At 39.0% G+C, this 24,186-nt stretch overlaps 3 protein-coding genes across 6 annotated transcripts in view; 1 reads left to right on the top strand and 2 right to left on the bottom strand.

Annotated features, from left to right (window-relative positions):
* Positions 1-11,127, top strand: part of LOC120736874 — a 34,477-nt gene extending 23,350 nt beyond the window's left edge. Inside the window, exons 9-13 of one of the 3 annotated variants that reach the window (XM_040037238.1) lie at positions 4,341-4,358; positions 4,523-4,543; positions 5,506-5,600; positions 6,836-6,883; positions 10,550-11,127. In XM_040037238.1, the coding sequence (XP_039893172.1) occupies positions 4,341-4,358; positions 4,523-4,543; positions 5,506-5,600; positions 6,836-6,883; positions 10,550-10,630 (263 nt within the window). In that variant the 3' untranslated portion in view covers positions 10,631-11,127. Of the gene's footprint in view, positions 1-4,340; positions 4,359-4,522; positions 4,544-5,505; positions 5,601-6,835; positions 6,884-7,022; positions 7,374-10,549 lie in introns of those variants that run through there. The other 2 variants (XM_040037237.1, XM_040037239.1) reach the window with 2 other exon arrangements.
* Positions 11,128-13,335: 2,208 nt separating this feature from the next.
* LOC120736869 lies at positions 13,336-23,817 on the bottom strand. Of its 2 annotated transcripts, none has more exons than XM_040037219.1 (10): positions 23,558-23,817; positions 17,998-18,097; positions 17,552-17,698; positions 17,138-17,319; positions 16,758-16,894; positions 16,543-16,636; positions 15,946-16,278; positions 15,583-15,757; positions 15,369-15,493; positions 13,336-15,170 (listed from the first exon to the last, which is right to left on the bottom strand). In XM_040037219.1, exons 2-10 carry the CDS (start codon positions 18,080-18,082, stop codon positions 14,844-14,846), a joined length of 1,605 nt encoding a protein of 534 aa, XP_039893153.1. In that variant the 5' UTR covers positions 18,083-18,097; positions 23,558-23,817; the 3' UTR covers positions 13,336-14,843. The 2 variants fall into 2 exon arrangements, with proteins under 2 accessions (XP_039893153.1, XP_039893154.1); XM_040037220.1 differs by having other exon boundaries at positions 16,543-16,633.
* LOC120736868 (zinc finger MYM-type protein 1-like) lies at positions 18,213-21,590 on the bottom strand. The gene is made up of 3 exons (XM_040037218.1): positions 20,192-21,590; positions 19,653-19,767; positions 18,213-19,445 (listed from the first exon to the last, which is right to left on the bottom strand). The coding sequence occupies exons 1-3, from the start codon at positions 21,346-21,348 to the stop codon at positions 18,918-18,920; spliced, it is 1,800 nt and encodes a 599-aa protein (XP_039893152.1). The 5' UTR covers positions 21,349-21,590; the 3' UTR covers positions 18,213-18,917.
* Positions 23,818-24,186: the final 369 nt, after the last annotated feature.

Raw genomic sequence — 24,186 nt, 5'->3', positions numbered from 1 at the left:
ACCATCTAAATGCATCTGCACTTGTGCATTTCTAAGGGAATTCCCAAATAAGATAATTTTAGTTTTACTTAGATTTAGCGATAGTTTGTTCCTGTTAAACCATTTTTTAAATTTTGCACATTTCTGAAGTAATTGTATCCAGCAGCTCCTTTAGATTCCCCCCAGAACAAAAAATATTTGTGTCATCTGCAAATAATACTAATTTTAATATATCAGATGCCTTACAAATATCATTTATATAAATAATAAATAATTTTGGACCCAGTACAGAGCCTTGTGGAACACCACAAGCAATGTCCAAGCATGATGAGGAATGGACACCCAGCTTCACAAATTGTTTCCTGTCACCTAAATAATTTTTCACCCATTGCAGTACAACCCCCCCTGATCCCGTACCGTTCCAGTTTATTAATTAATATGTCATGATTGATTGTGTCGAATGCTTTCTTGAGATCCAGAAATACTCCAGCTGCATACTGTTTCTGATCTATAGCATTCGTAATCTCCTCAATTGATTCGATTAATGCCAGAGATGTTGATCTTTTTGATCTGAATCCACATTGACTGTCAGAGTAATTTATATTCATCTAAGAATTTGTCTAATCGTTTATTAAACAGGTTTTCTAGGATTTTGGAGAATTGTGGTAGTAAAGAAACAGGCCTGTAATTTGTGAAGTGGCGTCTATCCCCGGTTTTATACAGCGGCACAACTTTAGCTATTTTCATTTTGTTTGGCACTTTTCCCGTCTGAAATGATAAGTTGCAAATATATGTTAGAGGTCCTACAATTCCTTCAATGACCTTCTTGACGATTTTCATGTCAATATCATTACAATCAGTAGATGTTTTATATTTACACATGTGTACAATGCCAATTATTTCTTTTTCCTCCACTGCTGTGAGGAACATTGAGTTAGGGTTCCTATCAATCAGGTTTTCACTACAGTCTACTGATGGCAGTGACTCAGGAATTTGTTCTGCCAGTTTTGGTCCAATATTTACAAAATAATGATTAAAGCTGTTGACCTTATCAGCAGTGTTTTCCATAATATTGCCATTGTCGATAAAGTATTGAGGATAACTTTGTTGTCCAGAATTATTTTTAATGATACCGTTTAAAACATCCCATATTCCCTTCATATTATGTTTATTGTTGTTCAATATATTACTATAATGCTCCTTTCTACATACACGTATAATATTGGTCAACTTATTTTTGTATTTTTTTTATATTTATTTTCAGCATCTTTTGTTCTTTGTTTTAGGAATTCCCTATAGAGTGTATTTTTCTTTTTACATGCGTTTTGTAAACCCTTAGTGATCCATGGTCTATCTGAATATTTGTGCTTTCTGTTGTATTTTATTGTTGGACAGTTTTTATCGTACAACTCCATGAATATTCTTAAAAATATGCCATATGCAATATCAATATCAGCTTCTTTGTACACATTGTCCCAGTCCTGATTTAATAGATCGTTCGTAAGTGCATTCATAGTTTCTTCTGTCCTTACACGTCTGTATCTCAGTTGTTCTTCATGCTGATTTTTCTTATAATTAGTGTCATAAACTGCAAAAACTGGTAGGTGATCACTGATGTCATTACTTAATATTCCGCTCACAATGTTGTTTTCCATATTGTCAAGTAAGGTGGCACAATGTGGTGTAATTCTGCTAGGCCTGGTTATTTTAGGATGTAAACTCAAACTGTACATAGTGTTTAGGAATTCGTCGGTCATTTTATGCTTTTTCGGATTCAACAGGTCAATATTAAAATCACCACAGATAAACATAACTTTTTGATTTGTTTTAGAGAATATTTCCTTTATGAAGTCATTATATACTTGAATACTAGAGCCAGGTGTTCTATATATACAGCTAATTATTACATTTTTCTCTTTTTCCTTACAAATTTCAATTGTTATACATTCTAGTAAATTATCAATTACAGTTGTCATACTTTCTACCACCTTGTAATTTAGGTTTTTATCCACATACACAGCTACTCCCCCTCCACTCTTGTTCCTTCTATTTACAAAATTCACTTCATATCCCTCCAGTCCAAAGTCCAGTCCTTTCTCTGCATTGATCCATGTTTCAGAAATGGCAAGAATTCCAAATGGATTTGTCAACTCATTTAGATATTCCGTTATATTGTTGGCATACAGACTTCTGCTATTAAAATGGATTATTGATCATTTATTTTCCGTGTTGATGGTGTGCTTAAATTGTACTCAGCAGTTTGCAGTAACATACCTGACAAAGGCAGGTATTGTTTTGCATCAGGAAGAACCCAGGCCCACTGCACCAGTGTAGGCGCCGGTCACAGGGACAACAGCCTATGGAGACAGCTCCAGACATCCCTCTCCCCAGTCACCTCCTCCATCTTATCCAGGGAACACAGAGGCGTTACCAGGCCACCAAGAGAAATAATCTCTGCAGTGTGTCCTGGGTCTGCCCCGGGCCTACTTCCAGTGGGACATGCCTGGAATACCTCACAGGAGGCATCCTAATCAGATACGCAAACCATCTCAACTCCTTTTGACGTGGAGGAGTAGTGGCTCTACACTGAGCTGCCAGCCACCCTTCAGCGAAAGACCATTTCTGCCACTTGTATCTGCAGTTCAGTTCTTATGGTCACTACTGTAACCGGAAGGTTGCCGGTTCGAGCCCCGGCTCGGACAGTCTCGGTCGTTGTGTCCTTGGGTAAGACACTTCACCTACCGCCTACTGGTGTTGGCCAGAGGGGCCGATGGCGCAATATGGCAGCCTCGCTTCTGTCAGTCTGCCCCAGGGCAGCTGTGGCTACAACTGTAGCTGCCTCCACCAGTGTGTGCATGTGAGAGTGAATGAATAGTGGCATTGTAAAGCGCTTTGAGGGCCCCGAAAAGCACTATATAAATGCAATCCATCATTATTATTTTTACTACTGTTAGATTATAATATTATTTTATGCCATGTTATACCCCTAACTAAAGATTGTGAATTATTATGTAGTCTTAGTTTGCATTATTCTCCTGAATTAGAAGAAGCTGATAACTATTGCATTCGTTAAACTGATTTGCATTACATTAGACTGCTGATTTATTGTGGATGAATGATATTGTTTTATGATGTTATAAGAAATACTGTTCGCAGAGAGTCATCGCCTTATTTGTCTGATTAGAAGAGAACAGAATATACTGGAGTTTTCTGCCCCATCTCAGCAGGAGCAGATAAACAGGGAGCCAAGGTCGTAGCTTAGGCGCCGTGTGAGAGAAAGCATGTGAATGTTTAGGCTTTTTATGATAAGGTGGGGGCACCAGAGGCTATAAGAGTTTGATCAATGCTCCACCATTTTGAGATCTGAGGCTGTCTGCATACGGTGTCCATCTCCCACGCGTGTGTTCATTAAAATCATCGTTTGACTTAACCCGGCCGGACCAGTGTTGTTATTGTGGTTTTTTTCTCTTGTCTCCATCCCCAATATTTTGAACCTTAACACTACCCAGAGCTCGTGACCGGAGGTGAGGGTGGGAACGTAGATTGGCGGGTAAATTGACAGCTTCATTTTTGTGCTCAGCTCTCTGTCTCTCACCATGACAGACTGGTACAGCGTCTGCATCACTGTGGACACCACCCCAATGCGTTTGTCAGTCTCTCAGTTTCCTCTCCACTCACTCGTGAACAAGACCCTAAAACCTGCTCTCATTGGTGAAAAATACAGGGCGCCAGTGGTGAACCTGCCAGTTCTGGTATTTTATGGCAAATTCGGGCCCTCAGACCATGAAGTCTGTTTCTGATTGTTTGGTTAGAGACATTCACACCAGTGGCCTGCTCGAGATCATTATGTAGCCTAGCAGTGCTCATCTTGTTCCTCCTTGCACAAAGGAGCAGATACCGGTCACGCTGATGGGTTAAGGACCTTCTAAAATCCTGTCGAGCTCTCAGAGTAACTACCTGTCCTAGAATCTCCTCTATGCTCTTGAAACTGTGCTGGGAGAGACGGAAAACCTTCTGGACTATCTGTGTGACCTCTGTAGGGTTCAGGCATCCCATCACGCTACCAGTAATGACACTGGCCCCAGTCAAATGCAAAACTAGCGAAAAGCAGTCAGAAAAGATAAGGAGGGAAAAAGGTCAGTGTCCTCCAGCTGTACAACCATTCCTTTTTGTCTCATTGTTGCCCCTCTAGTGCATTGTGGATTTCATTAACACCAAAGCAGCTGAAAATGACTAACAACCTCCTCTGCTACTTTCCTGACCACAACAATGTCCCACAAGTTTAACTGTCTTGATGCTGTACTCGGCTTAAAAAGGGTTTTTTGCTGTTGTACTTATACAGTCTTTTCTTTCTTTCACAGAAACATTGCAGGGCGAAAGTAAGTTTTAAAAAAAAATACTTTTGATACTGAAATAAACAAAGAATGTAGTTCATAGTTATACTATATTACTAGTATAGTTTTTCCTGACTTTTTTTTGTTTTTGCTCTGATGTAATGTGTTCAATTGCATTGCTCTCATACAGTCTTTCCTTTCTTCCATAGGTGCTGAAAAAAAAGAGCGCAGTAAGCTTTTTTTATTCATAACTTTTTCTTACTTCAGTAAAATGTATATGGACAATTTTGTTGTAGTACCAAACATGCTTTAATGAAACTGGTGAATTCAAAAAGCTATCCCCCACTTTGGGGAAAAAAAAATAAAAATCAAATTCTTAAACTAAAAATATATTTTTTTAAATAATAAAACTAATTACAGAATTTTGCACTTGATGCATGCTCAATCATCCAGGTAAGTAAATCACCAAAAGTTGATTCTGTTCATCTGGACGTAGCGTCCTGCCAAAGCAAAAACCTGCAGTGATCCCGTACGTGTCAGGAGTATTGGAGAAGTTGAGATGCATTTTATCTAAACACCGGGTCTCTGTGGCTTTTAAACCCCAAAACACGCTGCGCCAGAAATTGGTCCACCCCAAGGATCGAGTCCCCGACACAGAGTAACATGGTGTACGCTGTTAAGTGCAGGAGGATTATCAGGATTTATACATCGGGGAAACCAAACAATCTCTGGCGAAGAGGATGGCACAACACAGGAGAGCCACCTCGTCAGGCCAGGACTCTGCAGTCTTTACACCTACAGGCCAGTGGACACTCTTTCAATGATGAGGATGTAACATCCTGGACAGGGAGGAACGCTGGTTTGAGGGTGGAGTCAAGGAGGCCATCTACGTGAAAAGGGAAAGACAGTTTCTCCCACAAATGCTATGTTCAGATGATCAGAATCCACTTTTGGAGATTTTGCACCATATTTTAGCGCTTTAAAAAAGCACAACTATACAGTGTGTACTATATCTATTAAATATAGACATAGTATAGTTAAATATAAAAAGTTTACTAGGCCCTTTTTTGGAGCCTTTTCTGTTAGAGCACAAGTTTCTTAGTAGCCCAACAATTTTTATTCATGCATAAATATGTGTTATCAAGGGACTGTTATTTTGAACTTAATAGATATTCAATCTCTTCTTAAACAGTCCTACACATTATAATCGGTGTCCTTACCTTCACCAACTTCCTTTGGGTGGCGGCTTTTTACATGTACACGCAGAGGCTTCAAAGGAGTAATGAGGTGAGTGGGAGCTCAGATGTGATTGTTGCTTAAAGCAGCGATGTAAGGATGTCCAACTACACATTTAATCCATATTTAATATAAAAATAGTGCAGTTTCAACAGTATTCTCTCAGTTTTTCTAAATCATAAACAAATGCTGCTATAGTACATGAAAGAAATCTTCCAGCATGGATAAATGTGTAAAATTACAGAAAAAAGGAGAATAATTCCCATAAATTCACAAAAAATTCCAGTTTTTCAAATAAACAGTCTTCCTTTGTGGAATTGAAATTTACAGTAATACTGAAAAGGAGGAAATTTGATGTTTTGTTTTTTTAATGGTTATTATTGAACTCTTATCTAATTTGTTTTGTGTATTATGATAGCAAGGTCTTTATCAGTAGAAAAAATTGTGAAAAGCTATGACAATACAGTAAAACGTCAGAAATCTGGAACTTCTCCATGTGTGTGATACCTGTGGCTTAAAGGATACAAGGGTAGGGCTGGGCCATATCATACCGTTCACGGTAATACCGGTGTAATGTTGGGCAACGATAAGAAAATGAAATATCGCGATAGAATATGGGTAAAATAGAATATGGTAGCGCATGCTAGCGGGCCGTCGTTATTACCGTGTTGTTTGGAAAATACGGCACGCTTAAAATCAATCCTTTGATATTTTCTGAAAATCGACAGAGCCCCTTATAATCCCGTGTGCCTTATGTATGAATTCTGGTTGTGTTTACTGACCTCGAAACGATTTTATGTGCACGGCGCTCGAAAATCTGTCAAATGTTTCAGTGCGACTTTGCTAAGCTACGAAGGGGGGATCTGAATATCACATCATATCACAAATATTTATGAAAGGATTTTCATGAAAGCCTAGTCGCTGTGCTAGATGGAATGAAGTTTAAACTAGATTTTGAATGACAAATGCAGATAATGGAAAGTAAAGGTGCAAACAAACTCAGATTTCAGTGACAAACCTTTCAACCACAGTGTAACAGCTCGTGTTTACTTAGGACATTGTCTCTTTTTTTAATATAATTTTTAATATACTTTGAAATGTTTTCAACTCAGCTATTTGTGACTGATTCTTAATTCTTTATTATAGTCTTATTTGCTAATGAATTTCAGTAATAAGAACAACAGAAGTGATTTGTCTGTTTCTTAACATTTGTGGAGAGTCCACTTTGTGTTAAACCCTGGTCAGCGTGTTTTTGCTTTAACAGTATTATTTTCTTCTCTTTTTAGCGTAACACATTTCGCAGCGACATTGGAGAGGGTTCCATTTTATTAATGGTAATTTTTTACTATACTACTACTTTCATAAACGGTGCCTTTAAAAGACTTAATGTTTCACATGACCGATTTAATAATAAGTTTGCTTTTTTGTCAGAAGGCATCAAGTTGTAGCTACTAAAATGTTCTTTTCCAACAGCTCTTGAAAAAAAAAAAAAAAAAAATCCAGGTCTGTTTGTGTGCTCCATACTGGACTTCTCTCTGCTGGGAAGAAACACACAGTTCACTGGGATAAATTTCTTTTGCAAGGAGCTGAAAAGAAAAGTGATTTTCTTTCTTCTTTTTATTTTTTTTGTGGCTAACAATTTTATGTTGAAAAGAAATTACCTGTTTTTGCATTGGGAAATTCAGTAATACACCATTCAGAAATTATCCCTTTTGCAAGTTTTTTACTAGTGTCTGTACAAATATGGGACATACAGGGAGTGCAGAATTATTAGGCAAGTTGCATTTTTGAGGAATAATGTTATTATTGAACAACAACCATGTTCTCAATGAACCCAAAAAACTCATTAATATCAAAGCTGAATGTTTTTGGAAGTAGTCTTTAGTTTGTTTTTAGTTTTAGCTATTTTAGGGGGATATCTGTGTGTGCAGGTGACTATTACTGTGCATAATTATTAGGCAACTTAACAAAAAAGAAATATATACCCATTTCAATTATTTATTTTTACCAGTGAAACCAATATAACATCTCCACATTCACAAATATACATTTCTGACATTCAAAAACAAAACAAAAACAAATCAGTGACCAATATAGCCACCTTTCTTTGCAAGGACACTCAAAAGCCTGCCATCCATGGATTCTGTCAGTGTTTTGATCTGTTCGCCATCAACATTGCGTGCAGCAGCAACCACAGCCTCCCAGACACTGTTCAGAGAGGTGTACTGTTTTCCCTCCTTGTAAATCTCACATTTGATGATGGACCACAGGTTCTCAATGGGGTTCAGATCAGGTGAACAAGGAGGCCATGTCATTAGTTTTTCTTCTTTTATACCCTTTCTTGCCAGCCACGCTGTGGAGTACTTGGACGCGTGTGATGGAGCATTGTCCTGCATGAAAATCATGTTTTCTTGAAGGATGCAGACTTCTTCCTGTACCACTGCTTGAAGAGGTGTCTTCCAGAAACTGGCAGTAGGACTGGGAGTTGAGCTTGACTCCATCCTCAACCCGAAAAGGCCCCACAAGCTCATCTTTGATGATACCAGCCCAAACCAGTACTCCACCTCCACCTTGCTGGCGTCTGAGTAGGACTGGAGCTCTCTGCCCTTTACCAATCCAGCCACGGGCCCATCCATCTGGCCCATCAATACTCACTCTCATTTCATCAGTCCATAAAACCTTAGAAAAACCAGTCTTGAGATATTTCTTGGCCCAGTCTTGACGTTTCAGCTTGTGTGTCTTGTTCAGTGGTGGTCGTCTTTCAGCCTTTCTTACCTTGGCCATGTCTCTGAGTATTGCACACCTTGTGCTTTTGGGCACTCCAGTGATGTTGCAGCTCTGAAATATGGCCAAACTGGTGGCAAGTGGCATCTTGGCAGCTGCACCTGACTTTTCTCAGTTCATGGGCAGTTATTTTGCGCCTTGGTTTTTCCACACGCTTCTTGCGACCCTGTTGACTATTTTGAATGAAACGCTTGATTGTTCGATGATCACGCTTCAGAAGCTTTGCAATTTTGAGACTGCTGCATCCCTCTGCAAGATATCTCACTATTTTTGACTTTTCTGAGCCTGTCAAGTCCTTCTTTTGACCCATTTTGCCAAAGGAAAGGACGTTGCCTAATAATTATGCACACCTGATATAGGGTGTTGATGTCATTAGACCACACCCCTTCTCATTACAGAGATGCACATCACCTAATATGCTTAATTGGTAGTAGGCTTTCGAGCCTATACAGCTTGGAGTAAGACAACATGCATGAAGAGGATGATGTGGACAAAATACTCATTTGCCTAATAATTCTGCACTCCCTGTATTATTATTATTTTTTTTTTAATGTACCGGTCCCAAATTACAGATCCAGGTTTATTTTCATGGCAAGAAAGGCTACTGAAAATGTTAGTATGTAGTATGTAAAGTATGTGTGATATTTAAAGCTAAAATTCTACAGAATTTGAGACGAATGACTCTTTACCAGTTCAGCCAAGAAGAGGGTTCAAACATCCAACCATAAGACGGTTCTTGGATATGAAAAGCACCTGGTTGATGTGCAACTGGCTAAAGGACATTTACATTAATTGTCACGGTTCTGGGTCAGTTTGACCCAGTATTTTGAGTTGTCATGTTTTTGCAGGTTTAGTTTAGTTCCATGTGTCATTTTCAATTCAATTTCTTTATTGTCCCACAAGGGGAAATTAGTTTAGCAGCAGGAGGATAAGAACAAACAGAACAATACTATAAAACAATAATAACAATATTGTTTTTTCTGTCTGTCTCTCAGTGTCGAGTCTGCGTCTTTGTGTGATGGTTTCTTGTTCCTGTTTTACTGTGAAGGTCTGCGTCTCATGTGAGTGTGTGTGTGTGTGTGTGTGTGTGTGTGTGTGTGTGTGTGTGTGTTCAGTTTTACCTCTGTCTCGTCTTGTTGATTACTCCCAGCTGTGTTCCCCACCTGTGTGTAATCTCCCTGTGTTTCTCTGTGTGTATTTAAGTCGCGTCTTCTGTGTTTGTAGTTGCTGGTCCGTCTGTGTATCCACCATGTCTCACCCGTGTGTTCTCCCTGCTGTCCATTGTCATTCTCCTCTGCTCGTTCTCATTCTTGTCCAGGTTTGTGCTCTGTAGTTTAGTTGTTTCCAGTCTAGTTTAGTTCGTGCTCCATTTGCTGTTTGTCTATATTTATTTCGTATTTAATAAACCACCCTCACCCCTTTACAAGTGCCTGCTTTTGGATCCTCCTTTATTTCCCACACGGCTCATCTCACTCGCCGTGACATTAATATTAATAGGGGTGGTTGATCTATATATTGGAGCATGCGTGTATAATTCTGACACGGTGCGGATTAGAGAATGTCCAAAATAAATTCAAACATTTGCACCAAATTCTTGTTTTCGTAAAGTTATAAAAGATGTATGCTTTTATAACAGTCCCAAGAAATCCCCAAATTTCCACAACGATGCAAAAAAAAGATTTAGGCCACATGACTGTCAACACAGACATTTTGTTTGACGCATGGATTTTAAATGTACTTTCACTTACTGACTACCTCTATTTCTATTGTATTGTCTGATACATGGAGGTCTAAGCAACAAAACTACTTAGGTTTTGGAAAAGATCACAGTTCAGATACACAGCCCAGGGTGTAAAGCGAGCTCTACTCCGCTCCACTTGAAAGCTTACCCAAAGATATGGACTACGCAGCCATAACTTTTGGACTGATAAGAGCTGACTACAGCCATTCATTCTGCCACAGAGACCCTGGGCATTTTCTCTAACAGGCTGTAAACATGCTCAAGGGACCTGATTAGAGCAACTGCAGATTGGGGACTGCAACAGTGGCTTGATTTTTCAGCTGCCTGGGTTAGATCTGTTCTAACCCAGCTTAGCCGTCGCCCCCTCGTGCATCTACAAGTGTCCAGTCTAAGTTTGTTTGTTTCACGAGTCAAGCAAACACTTGACTTGATAATGCACAGACTAAACACTTCTCTCTTTCTCTTTATCATACAGACACCTGAAAGTTCCATCATCATAAATTCACCTGAAACCACCATAATTGAAAGCCCTTGCCCACACAGAACACATCTTTAGAAGTTCTGGACTGATGAGAAAATCTTTTCTAAATTTGGCCATCGCAGAATCTGGGTACGAGGATCTGCTCTATACAGCTTGTTAACACTCCAGATGAAGAAAAGGTGGTCTGTGAATGACTCTGAGCCCAAAGGAGGATAAACTTGTGAAGAAGAGTGAGACCGAACAAGCCGCAGCATGCCTATTCATGTACCTGCTCTGCAGTCGCAAATCAAGAAGGTTTTGTGGATTACCCCAGCTCCACGTCCAACCAATAAACTGTCCACCTCATGTAAAATGTTTTACTGCTGTACTGGTTTTAAGTGACCAAGTTCTTGCCAGAAGAACTACACCGGGCTTGTTACATTAGGAATGTTGGTGCCGATGAGGGAGTCTGCCGGCATCTAATCCAGCCAAGTCACATGGTTTATTAAAATAATCAAATTACAGCATTTACATTTGTTAGACGACTTTTAATTAACTGCTTTAGCCCCACTTACAATGAAAATTAAAAAAATTCTAGTCATTGACCTGTGCAGTATGTTAACACTATTGGAAGTAAAAATAACTTGAACTCCAATTTTGAAAACACAACTTTCTTTCTTTTTTTTCTTTTTTTTTTTTTTAAAATGTATTTTTTAAATCTCTGACTTGTATTATGAGTCTGTGGTCTGAGAGAGAGTCCTGTAACTCTGTCTGCAGAATACAGTATATAACGACCAATGTTGGGCAATTATTTATATAGTTCTTCAAAAAAAGTAACTGAGTTATGCAAACAAAGTTTTTTGCAGCTATTTTTTTTTTTTAAATGCAGCCAAGGCTATTTTTTTTTTCAATAAACATTTCAAACTATTTACAGAACAATCAGCTGTTCTGCATCAAATTTGATGCCACACAAATCATTTGTGTCACTCCAAAAAAATAATTTCTGTCCACTATGAGATGAAGGAGAACAACAGCCTGATACCTGCAGGCCTGACAACAGGAGATGTATCACTGCTGTAACACCTGTAACATTCAGCAGTCGCCTCATTGTTCTGACACACACAACAAAACTACACTACACACTAACTACACAAGATTTGCGCTAAACGTCTCAAATCTGTCACATCTCAAAACACTGCGTCACTCCTAAAAATTCACCCCGTTTCTTAACAACTACACAGCAAAATCTCCAGTGTTAATTCAACTCCTATAGTGTTAAAGTTAACACTTTTCCAGTGTTTATATAATTCTCACTGGTTTAGAGTTAAAGTAACACTTTGCAAAGTGTTATTATTTTAACTCCATTGTAGTGTTAAAAATATAACACCCATAGTGTTAGAATTTCACTCTGTATGGTGTGAAGTGTCTTCACTCAGTGTAACTACCTAACATTTATAGTGTTGTTTTAGGACACTGATAAGTGTTCACTTTTACACTGGCTTGGGTTAACTCTTTTCACTGAGGGTGTTACTACACAACAACTATGGTGTTATTTATGACACTTTTAAGTGTTTATTTTCACACTGGATTGTGTTGACTGTTTTCACTTAGAGTGTTATTCTGTAACTTTTACAGTGTTATTTTGGCACTTTAAAGTGACATATATGAGCTTTTAAATACTAGTCTGTATTAATTGTCTGAATACAAAAATGCATTAAAGTGCAATTACTGTATGACTACTGTGTTACATTCAGTGAAAATCCTTGTTAAGTCCCTTTACAGGATAAAAGGAGAAAACATAAAATTGGTCACATAAGCATTTTAATAAATATTAAATTCCAAGCACCATACAGCATATGTTCACAACAAAAATAATGGCACAATGTACAGACCATCATCATCACCATAAGCACTTTGCAAATCAAAGGGCTTGTATATTTCAATACAGTCTGCTTTAACAACATCTTTTTCATCCGTTTCAAACACTTTATAAGCATGGCAATGTTCACTGAAATTTTCAACCACAAGCTTCTGAACTATGAAGTAGGTGTGACTATTGACCAAAACTATTGTTTTTATTCTGCAAAACACCGGCATCTCATGTTCAGAACCACAACAAATGACCAATCCTGTTCTGTACTCAGTCCCATTAATGTTAACCCAATTAGCAGAGAAAGCCTCTTCTGCAACAGCAGGCAAGCCTAGGGAGATCATTTCACTATTTTCCTCACTATCAACATCAAATGATTTCAAGGGCCCATACTCAACATGGCTTAAAGGACATGTCTCCCACTTGTATGCTATGGATGTTTGATGTTTTTTGGCAAGTGACACTGTGATGTTCTTAAAGTTCTTAAGGGTGTCTTTGAACACCCTATGTTTAGCCTCACCTCTCATGCTCCATACATGCAATAATGGCCCAATTTTTCTGATGCAAGTTGGGTAGTGCAACATAAAGTGGTGTTTGGGAATCATGTTCCTACCTGGATACAACAATTTGAACAAGTCATGATGTTCCATTGTTAAATGTTTTAGAAGCACAGTCATGCCATGTGTAACAGATGGAGAGAATATGATGTTAATTATTTGCAACAATAGCAATAGCATAGTCCAGTTCTGATTTCCTTCTGGCACAATATCACCAAAAATTAAAGGAATGTTTCTTATCAGACAAAGAGTCTGAATGGAGTTAAGACCTATACTATTACCACTACTGTCTAAGTTCACCCTTGTTGGACGATTTTTGCTCTCCAAGTAGCCATAGTCAAAAGCATAGATCCGTGACAAAAGAGCAGGTTTCGGCAGAAAATTGTCTGACAGATATTCCAACAGTAACTTTATCTCATATTGTGCTACCCCTTCGAGAATATCATGCATAATGTCCAAGGAAAAGTTCTGGCAAACATGAAAGAATTGAAGAGTGTTCAGTGTAGAATTCTTTCTTAAGCCAAACACATGTAGCTTTTGAGGATCAGATTGCAACTCACTGCAGTGCATTTCAAAAAGTTCTTTCCCTCGTAAGATGATCTTTGGATCATCCTCAGTATACACACTCTGTGCATCCTGTTTTGCAATTAAACACAAACGACAAAAGTAACGTCCACTGAAAGACTCAACAAAACCCAAAATTGAGTGCATCCCCAAGTTGTCCCCAGTTATCTGACATATAGTGCCATGGACCTTTTCAGATGAGAAGGGTAAATCAATGCCATGGCTCTCCAAAAACTTTATGTCATCAATCAGAGGCTGTAAAATAGGATCAAAGCCGTATTTTTTCACATCTTCTGCATGAAACAATGCAACCAAATGAATGTTCATCAATGCAGAATTTAACTTTGGAGGCAGATTTCTGAGGACAAAATAGATTGCACCAACTTTGTGAACACCACGTTTGGAACCAAGTGGATTAGCAGTCTCAAAGTCATCATAATAAAGCTGAATTTGCAAAGAAGTCTGTGGTTTTGAAAACAATGGATGAGACTTATAGTAACTCCCATCACAAAAGTCTTCATATCTGTCTTCTTTTGATACACATAGTTTAGCAAGCAGCTCGCAAATATAAGAATTGCGACATATAAATTTGATTGTTTCCAAAATTGGAATGTACACAAAAGTGTCTTTTACTGGTACCTGGTCATAAGTGCCTGATTTTTTATTTAACCTTGTATCATAGCGTATTCCTAAAGTCTTTTCCACTGGATCCACAATTCCCCATTTTTCACGGAAATATGACTTTCTTTTAGCTTCAGTGTCGAACTTCTCAACTGGATTGTCAAAAGTCTCAAGACATTTTTCCACTGGAGATCTAACAGGATTTTCTGTTGGCACAACGTTCAGTACTTTATGTTTAAACTCACAGTGCAGTCCATCAGCAAAATCTTCCAAATCACAAACAAGTGATGACACAAAACTATTTGCCAAACCACTACCATTGAGTTTACCAATAATTTTAGTGCAAATTGCTTCAGAATTTTTTTTAATTCTTTGACCTGACCCATTGTTTTCAGAACACCCAACCTCTAGGCTCTGAGTAACACTTGTTCCTGCAACTGCTATGTCTGTATCTTGTAATCTGTCAAAATCAGCTTGAAATGACTCTGAGGGTTCTGCATCACCACTTTGACAACAATCTTCATCATGAACACTATTTAAATGTTTTTTTAAACCAGAATATGTAGTGAACTGACGGCTGCAACCATCTTGTGAACAAGCCAACTTAAATTTGGTGCTTGGATAAAAACTGTGACCTAGTCGCAAATGACTTATCAAAGCCTGACTGGTGCTATGCAGAGTTTGACAGATAAAACATTTAAACATGGTTCTCATTCAACATTTTGGCACGCAACTCACGAACACGTGGTGACTCATCTGTTGAGGTGGCATCAATGTTGAATATGGTGGTCTGCACAAAACTGTAGAGATGAACCAGTGACTCGTCGTAAGATAAGTTGAACACGTAGTGGGATTTGAAAAGTTCATCAAAAGCACTGAGTGAGCTGGTGGCTTGGCAGGGGATGAGCTGTTTGTCCACTGCGATGTAGAAGGTGTCAATGCTGTTCTGGGTTCGACCAACAGCGAGGATGTATGGTTGTTTACCATCTCTTGCTTGCAAGTGTTCATCAATGCTGCAGCATGACTAAAAACAAATGAGATATTGACATATAGGCCTAGCTTATACTTGCTGAGTATGAACCATTCATTCAGTTTGACATTATGTGCCTTGCTAACTTATTACAAAATACTAAGACACATACTTCATGGAGAGGAAAACTAAAAAGTGCAAAAACTGAAAAAGTGTTTTGTAGGATTTTAAAAAGTGAGACAACATATTTACCTTGTGAAAGTGCACCATTTTGTGTGCTGCATCAGTTGGACTTATTTTGGTTCTCCTCTTTCGTCCAGCTGTGGGTGGCAAAAGTTGAAGGAGTAGCAGCAGAGAGGCCATGTCACTGTCCCAGTCTGTGTATGGTTGAATTTATAAAACAATTTCAAAATGACAGGTAAAAATAAATATTATTAAAATCAAACAAGCATGGTGCGACGCCTACCATTTGCATCACTCTCTGTTGGTTTCTCAGCAGCTTTTATCAAACGACACAGGTCAGTTGACTGAGTCAGCTGTTTGGCTTCTTTAATAACCTTTGGCTTGAATGACATGTCCCACTTCTCAAGCAACTTGGTGGCTGTTTCAGCACCAAACAGCAGCAGGAAGTCTTGATTGACCTGTTCATCATACACACAGGACATAAAGACAGTGCTCAACATTGTTTACATTGCAATGTGATTTTGACCAATATGGGATATAGCCTGACTGGGATGACCAATGATCACATCTTTTACTGTTGCCATCCACATCAGCAAAACAAAAAAAAAAGGATTAACAGTTGAAAATATCAAGTGATTTGACTTACTAGTCCTTTGACATCCAAAAAGCGTGGAAATGTTTTGAAGACATCTGCAGTTCTTTGTGGATCATGCACCAGATCCTGGCGATGTTGGAACGTCATTTTCATCTTCTGAAATACACTTGCTTCATCAGGAGAGTGAACAAGAAATGAGATGGCCTCCTTGCAGGCATCTCCATCAAGTTGCTGAGGCAATGTGGTTGCTAATCTTCTGCGCTTAGGCCCTTGTTCTTGATGCACTGGGACTTCCTTCACTGGCCGTTTGGTTGTAGACCTGGACATGGTTTTGAGGCGCCACGCTACATATCCAGTGCCTTTCACTCCGTCGTAGAAATGCTCCTGTCACATTTAAACATAGATGAAAAATAAACATCAAATGCGATCTTACAGACTTTGCAGATTCAGCAAAAAGAAACCCAAGGACTATTATCATGTAACAGGTGCAATACATGTTAAACAACATCCACAATTTCAATACAGTTTTATGACAATAGTTATTACGAAAGAGGAATTAAGATTTTTCTTTTAAATCATTTAGCTGATGTAATTATTCCATGATGAAAACTAAATAATGTGCTGTTTTACAATCACTGCATGACTTACATAGCCGTTTGGAGAAAATGGATCCTTCAATGAGGGAAAGAGTGTAATTATTCCAAGGGCATATTTCTCCTTTTGCTTACGGGAGGGAATTCTGCTATAGAGGAAATACAATTGACAATGTTAAATCAGAAGTATGTGTCTTTACTGCAGTATACATTACAAGAATATTCCATATGGCCCATCTTTACTTTTTTATTAGGTACTATTACTCTTACCCATGTCTCTCAGTCATATCACTTGCCAATATGTTAACAAGCTGCCGCCGGGTGCGGTGGCTCAGTGAATTTTCGGCATTGTATTCTTCAAGAATTTCCTCTCCACCAGGTTTCCTAGTCAAGGCATTTTTAACCATCTGCTCATATAAAAGGGAAAATAATAACAATAAAAACTTGTTTGTCAGTAAAGGTGAAAGTTTAGAGGAATGTCAACAAACCTGTGAAAGACATATCTAGCAAGAAGCACTAACTTCTACTAACATTTTTTCATACAGGGCAAGTTGGGAACCACCATGTTTTGAATTTCAATTTGTATAACAATCTACAGTATAAATGGTGTCAACTCAAAAATACAAAAGACATTTTCTGTTCTCAATTACCTCTTTTGCAGCCTCTGACACAGAAACATTTGGTGCAGAACTGTCTTTGCTGGATCTACTGCGGCCTGCAGGAATGCCCTTTTCCCTGAGGTCACTGTCACTTGATGAAAGTGATATAGTGTCCGTGAGGGAAGATAATGTATCCGAGGAGGATGGTGTGGAATGAGCTAAAGGACAAAAATCTTTGGGAGAGATGATTTGGTTAACTTTCTTTAGGCTACTCCACAATGCCATTAATAACACAATTTCAATGTTCATGTTCAGACAACATTCTATACAAATATGACCCAGCCCTGTCCACTGTCATGTATATTGCATGAAGACAGGTCAATGTCATCTGCATCAAGAGCAAAAGAACTTGGCTCTACATTGAGTGGGCTATACTATGAAAATTTAAGTTATGATAACATTTACCTTCATCTGAAATCTTTTCACGTATTGTCAGGCATAGGTCTGGTTGGGCCTCCAGTAACTCCAGAAAAATGTCTTCTTCGACAGCTGTGTCAGTTTCATCGAAAATATCAAGGTCAGCAGCATCCGGAAGTCCAAACTTGGTTTTGGCTTTACAAAAAGATAAGCATAATGTCACCTAAAACGCCTGAAAAACTTTTTTAAAAACTAATTTTGACTTTTTTATTTAGCTAATATTTATTAACAGCTGTTTTACCTGTCTTTAAAATGGTTAAATTAGACAAGTCTGCAGCAACAATATAGGCCTAGGCCTACTGCTCTGTACTGTTTTTAATGTCACACATTAAAATAAAATGTGTTAACATTTAATTCGTTTTTTAAATAGATGAGATGCAAACATGATGAACTGATACATGTGCAACAAATTTTGTTCTGCCAGGTTATCTTACCTTCACTGATGAATTCTAGATAAGTGAATCCTGCGTGCAATTTAATGTACTTCTTTACATTGAGGTATTTCACTTTCAGCAACATGTCTTACAACAGCACCTGGTGGAGAGAAGGGGGCACAGAATATTTTTATCATATATTTAAACCAGTGGCGGCTCCTGAAAAAAATCTCAGGGGGGGGCAATTTTTATGATATCGACTAAAATGACCCATTTAATGAGTACATCAAACAACACAATTTTAATTTGTTGCTAGGTGATTAACTCATACAGTGATACCTCATGCCCACTAGATGGCAACACACAACAGAAAGCTTGGCTTGACCTAGTGTGGTCTGTGCATCTTGGCTTTACACAAACCAGAATGATGAAGTTTAATTCTGATATACAAATTTAATTACTTCAAAATTAAATGTGCACATGGTTGGACTGTGCACCAGAGCATAATTCAAAACAAGTAAGCAGGAGCTTTTGATAGAGGCTACTGAAAACATTGATGAAAGTTATTGGTAATAAGCAATTTGTATAGACTCCCATATTCTGCCTTGTATAGATTTGTGAAAATGAAAATAGAGTGGTAGACATTTTGCCTGAAAACAGCATTTGAAAATAATTCTAGAGAGGTTAACACAGCTATTTGTATGGTTTTGTAAATATGAACAACCATCTTCAGGCCATTTGTATATTTGGAAAAAATGAACAACCATATTCTGGCCATTTGTATAGATTTGTAAAAATGAACAACCATATTCTGGCCATTTGTATAGATTTGTAAAAATGAACATGAACAGATTTTTTTTTTTTTTTTGAATGAATGAAAAATAACTATTGAAAACAACAACTGTAAACTGATTGGGGGGGTGGGCTAAAGAGAGAAAGAGAGAGGGATGGAGAAAGAGAGTAAATATGGTTAAGGGTTCTTATTTGTACAAGAACTTTGCTCGTCTGTCTTTCTGAGTGGCAAATTTCTCGATGACCCTGGTGTTGAAATCAGGAAGTTCTTGTGTGAGTTTTTTCTCTATGGACAGCATAGCCAGAGCGTTGAGCCGATCCTGAGCCATATTGTTTCTCAGGAAAGTTTTTATCCTCTTTAAAGTAGAGAAACACCTCTCCGATTCTGATGTTGTCATTGGTGTGGTGATGAGGATGTTAAGAAGACTTACAGTTTCGGTGAATGTGTCTTGAAGGTTGTTTTCCATCAGAACCTGATAGAGCGCCAGCGCACCACTACAACTCTGAAACTCCTCGTTGTCGTAGATCAGGGACAGTTCTGTTTTAAGTCTGGCTTTGTCCAATGAGGGATAGGCTTCCACTGTGGTTTGTAGTGCTGCATCTGGAAAATTTTTGCTGTGTTGTTGGAACAAGTCTCCTTGCAACAGAGTGGCGCTGACAAGGTGCTTGGTGAAAGAAAACCTCTCCTTGGCATGGCTCATAATGGTGTCGCACACCTATCCAATAATATATAATTGGTAAGAGTTAGATTCAGTGGTAAGACTTTGGCACATGTCTCATGTTAATCATTATTCTGAAAAAAAAAATCTGTCTATAACAAAACAAAACAGTCATGACCACTATATCAAATGACATCTGACAGCATCGTCATTAGATTTTATCTGATGATCCGATTTAAATCAGACCAAGCAGCTAGTGCTTACCTCCAGTGCCAAATGGTGTTGCCTGTCTTCCCCCAATGTTCTCCGTCTCTTTGTGGGTGGGTCTTGAACAGGTCCCCTGTACTCCTCATCCACAACCAGATTAGGAAGTGCCTCCCTGATCCAATACATAAGTTTCATTAATGGCTTCTGAAAACTGAATAGGGATATATTAACCAAACACAAACCAAACAAAGGTTGTGTTCTAATTACCGGGAATTACCGGATTTAATTAATAACCGGACCTGGTTTAATGGCTGGGGGAAAACCAGTGCAAGTAAATAAAGGCCCTGGCCATAATTTCAGGAAATAGCCTATGGTATAGGCTACATCAAATCATTACTGGGAATATACTTCATCAAATATACTTAATCAAATATTTTTCATAAAATTACTTCAAAGGCTGATATAAATCAAAATTATCTGAATTCCATTAAACATTTAAGTCACAGAACACAGAATATATGCAGAGAATTTGATAGAATCTATGCATAGATAATTAACATTTATTCTAGGTTACATATTTATGCTTTTATGCCTACCTGATAGCCTGCATGCGGCTGATGAATGTCTGGGTGATCCCTGCGATGGTGACAGAATCGATGTTTCTCTTCTGTAGGTGGTTATACAGCATGTCTACATGTGGCATTATCTTGTGAAACAAGGCCAGGAAAAAACAGAAAGCTTCGTCTTCCAGCATTCTCACGAAACCACCGGCATCTCTCTTTGTAGGGGCATCAAATCCTTCACTGTTACGGATGGTCTGAAAACACCTCACCAGATCGTCTTTATGTTCATACACTGTATTCACAGCACGACTGTTGAAGTTCCAACGGGTTGCCGATGCACTTGGAAGTCGGTGCGCCACCACCTCGTCAAGCACTGCAGTCCTCTTGCTCGATTTAGTAAAAAAAGAAGCGAATCCTGCTATGTCGGAAAAAAAGTGACTGATTTGAGGGATGTGGGAGGTTGCTTGTTGCATTACCAGGTTTAACTGATGGGCATAACAATGTACGTAGTGAGCGTTAGCATAAATGTCCTGTATCTTACGCTGCACTCCTCCAGTGGTACCCCTCATTACAGCGGCCCCATCGTAGGCCTGGGCGATCAACTTTCTCTCTTGTCCCTGGGGGAGGATGAAGCGCAGCCTCTCCGATAAGGCACTGGCTATTGCATCTGCACAAGCATTGGGTAGCTTGATGAATTCAAAAAAACGCTCTTGAATACGGTTTCGTTGGTCAATGTATCTTAGCACCATGACTAACTGACAGTGTGTAGAAATGTCAGTGGTTTCATCAGCTTGAATGGCTAAAAACTTCGCTGCCTTTACTTCTTCCACGATCCTTTCTCTCAGAACTGCCAACATGCAATCCAGGATCTCGTTCTGGACTGTTTTCGAGGTGCCTTTAAATACAGTAGCATTTTCAAGGTGTTGCCTCAAGTCGTGATCAATTGATGCCATCAAGTCGACTAAACCTCTAAAAATCCCTGGATTGTCTGAGGAATCACTTTCATCATGTCCCCGCATTGCTAGCTCAAAAGCACCACAAAACTTAATACAATCGATGATTTTAGATAAAATATGACGGTTTTTATCTACCTCTTCGTTGTGCCTTCTTAAAGCAATCCGATGTCCATCATCTAGCTGCGCCGCTATGCTAGTTTTCCCTAGCACAGCTAGCTTTACACTGTTGTCCATATGAACTCGTGAGCTTTCATGTTTCTTGATTCGTTCGGAGAGGTGCTTTAAGTCGGTTTGTCCAGATTGTGTCCACGTCAAATCACACTTGTCACTTTTGAACAGTATGCACGGGAAACAAAAAAGTGCATTAGCTGTTCCACAGCCTGTCAGCCACGACTTGCGCTGGAACCAACTCCGACAAAAAGTCCTGTTGTATGCTTTTGACTTCTCCTTCGTTGCCTGGGTTAGTTGAATTTCGGGCTTGTCAGGTCCCAACTCTTTAACTTGCAGTTTTTCTGCCATTGTCCTTCTGGCAAAAGGGTAGGTTAGAAGCGATCTAACCGAATTTGGGGGAGGCTGTGCCTCAACCGTTAACAATACCGCTGCCATCGTCTCTCTCTGACCTTATAGCTCACTTAGGCTACTGACTGAGGTAAAATTCTAGAACAGCAAATCTTCGCGCGTTTTCTGCAGGGGCGCAATTTTAAGCGCCCCCAAACCATTTAATTCAGCGACGCTGATAGGTCAAATATTTATTATTTTCCCCTGGCAACCAAATGACCTGGATAAACTTTCTTTTTATTTTTTAACAGCCCTCTGTATCTTTAGCACCATTATTACAGCCATACAATATTGATTGTAAATAAGGTTAGCACGTTGTTAAAGCAGGCCATACAAAAGGCGTCATACGTTTTGTAGGCTATTTCGCTGCATATCAAGGGCGCTTTGACGAGCGCCCCAGAAGAAGAAAAACACCGTTTGTTGGTTGAACTTTAATGAGTCAGCTGGTGAAAATGTTAAAATACGCCTGGCTGTATATGGGCACACACATAGTAAAACTATCATTGATGAATTTTTTAAAAATATATATTTTTACTCCTCCACATTTGGGGGGGCGGAGCCCGAGCGCCCCCTATGGGCCAGCCGCCACTGATTTAAACCATAGCTTAAGTGGCAACAAATCCGGACAACTTTAAGAAAATATTAGGCTATACATTGTGTGATGATCTGTGAAGGGGTGACAGACCACTTCAACCTCAGGAACATAATTTGGCTTCCCCCTGCGCACTAAAATAGCTGAACTTGGGTACACAGAAATAGCATCCAATGAATTATCCACCCATCCACATGTTTATAAGACGACAACGGCGATCTTCTCGTCTGCACGCAGGCTAGATACTTAGTTCTGCTATGTTGCGAGTAAATCGCTGTAGCCTACTTGGGGAAAAGCATCTCTGTTTAAACCATGTCAGGATGATAATCCACATAAAATTTCCTGTTGAACGCACACCTGCCTTCATCACGCTTTCACTTATGACAACAAATATCCCTTATACTGTAAATTAATGAGTGCAAGTCTTACATTTATATCGGGAGTTTCTGACACATGCACAGCCGTCTGGCTAGTTGCTACTTTGTGGTGGTTGTTTTGTGACACGACATGCTAGGATTATCAGTGGAGGCGACGTCAACGACCCTCAGTCGTTATACCGCTTTGTCTTAAACACTGGATGGTAGCCTATTTCACTAAAACTGTAGAAAAGGGGAAAATGTTCCCTTAGATTAGGCCTACTACAACATGTATGATATATCCTAACCGTTAGCAAGCAATCCATGCACAAACGCAGCGCGCCTTGCTTGGTCACTAACATCTAACAGAATTCCATAACCCCCTGCCACTTCAAAGATTTGTAGGCTAGGCTACTGCTAAACTCGCTGGTAGCACGTGTAATTAGCCTATCTTGACGCTTTCCAAAACTTGACTTGAACGTCTCCATGTGATTGTTTAGTTCACTTTTAAATAGGATATTTCTGAGGCGAATGTTCGCTTCCCTTAAAAGCAGTGGGCTAAACGCATTTGTCTTAGCTGCCAGCTAGGCTACCACAAATTCAAATTTTAACATTACATTTAACATATCCAGAGGATAGCTAACTCCTCCCTCGTTTCATTTAATAAGCATTGAACACTGGAAAGCATTTCTCTTATGACATTAGAACTAACTAGAATTGAGAATTATATTGAGCACGCATTTATTTTCGCTGCAATATTAACTTGTTATAGAGGATAGTTTAGCTACCTAAGCTAACGAATCCCATCTCTTACCGCAGATGAATACACTCCACATTAGGAAAATATTGCATGCTTCTGATAAATAATGTTATAGGCTAGTTAGTTACAATATTTAATAATGATAAAATAACATAGGTCTTGTTGTATAGTTCTTACCTGAACAACCTCCTCGATCTTGACAGCAAACTTCTGGCGGACTCCTCATGCCCATGAGCGCGAAAAACCCGGATGTGGAAATCAACTCCAAATGAGTGTTATAGTATTGACTCTTTGAAATAACTCCGGCTACAGAGCTTTTTCAGCACCGTTAGTGTTACTGTAACTCTCAAACCAACACTTTTCAACTCGAAATTTTTAACACCAGTAATTTTAACTCACATCAACACTTCGGATTTTGCTGTGTAGATGCCACGTTGCCATATCATTTTTTGATTGGTCGACATGGTACTTTCTTGGACGAATAGGAAAGGAAGAGGGGGGTGGGGTTTGTTTTTGCTCACAGGCTTTCGAGCCTTTTTTCTTATAAAACACAATTTTTACAGTTTCTTCCCGCAGTAAATATAAACAACGACAGTATTCAGGAAGAAAACCAAACATTGCATATTTTTTTTTATCACAACTCTGGTTTTACGTGGTTGATCAACACAATTTAAAAACTGGTATAAAGTCCACACTTTTTCCGTCTGTTGTTCCGTCTGTCCTGCTCACATCTCCAATGGTTGTACACATTGTCATTAACGTGGCTTCACTCCACATCAGCCGCTTTGCCAGCTAAAACACCGGTG

Source organism: Simochromis diagramma, unplaced genomic scaffold, assembly GCF_900408965.1.
Source record: "Simochromis diagramma unplaced genomic scaffold, fSimDia1.1 OVJJ01000516.1, whole genome shotgun sequence".
NCBI lineage: Eukaryota > Metazoa > Chordata > Actinopteri > Cichliformes > Cichlidae > Simochromis > Simochromis diagramma.
Note: the sequence above shows the minus strand (reverse complement) of the source record. Positions and strands in the feature narration are given on the sequence as shown.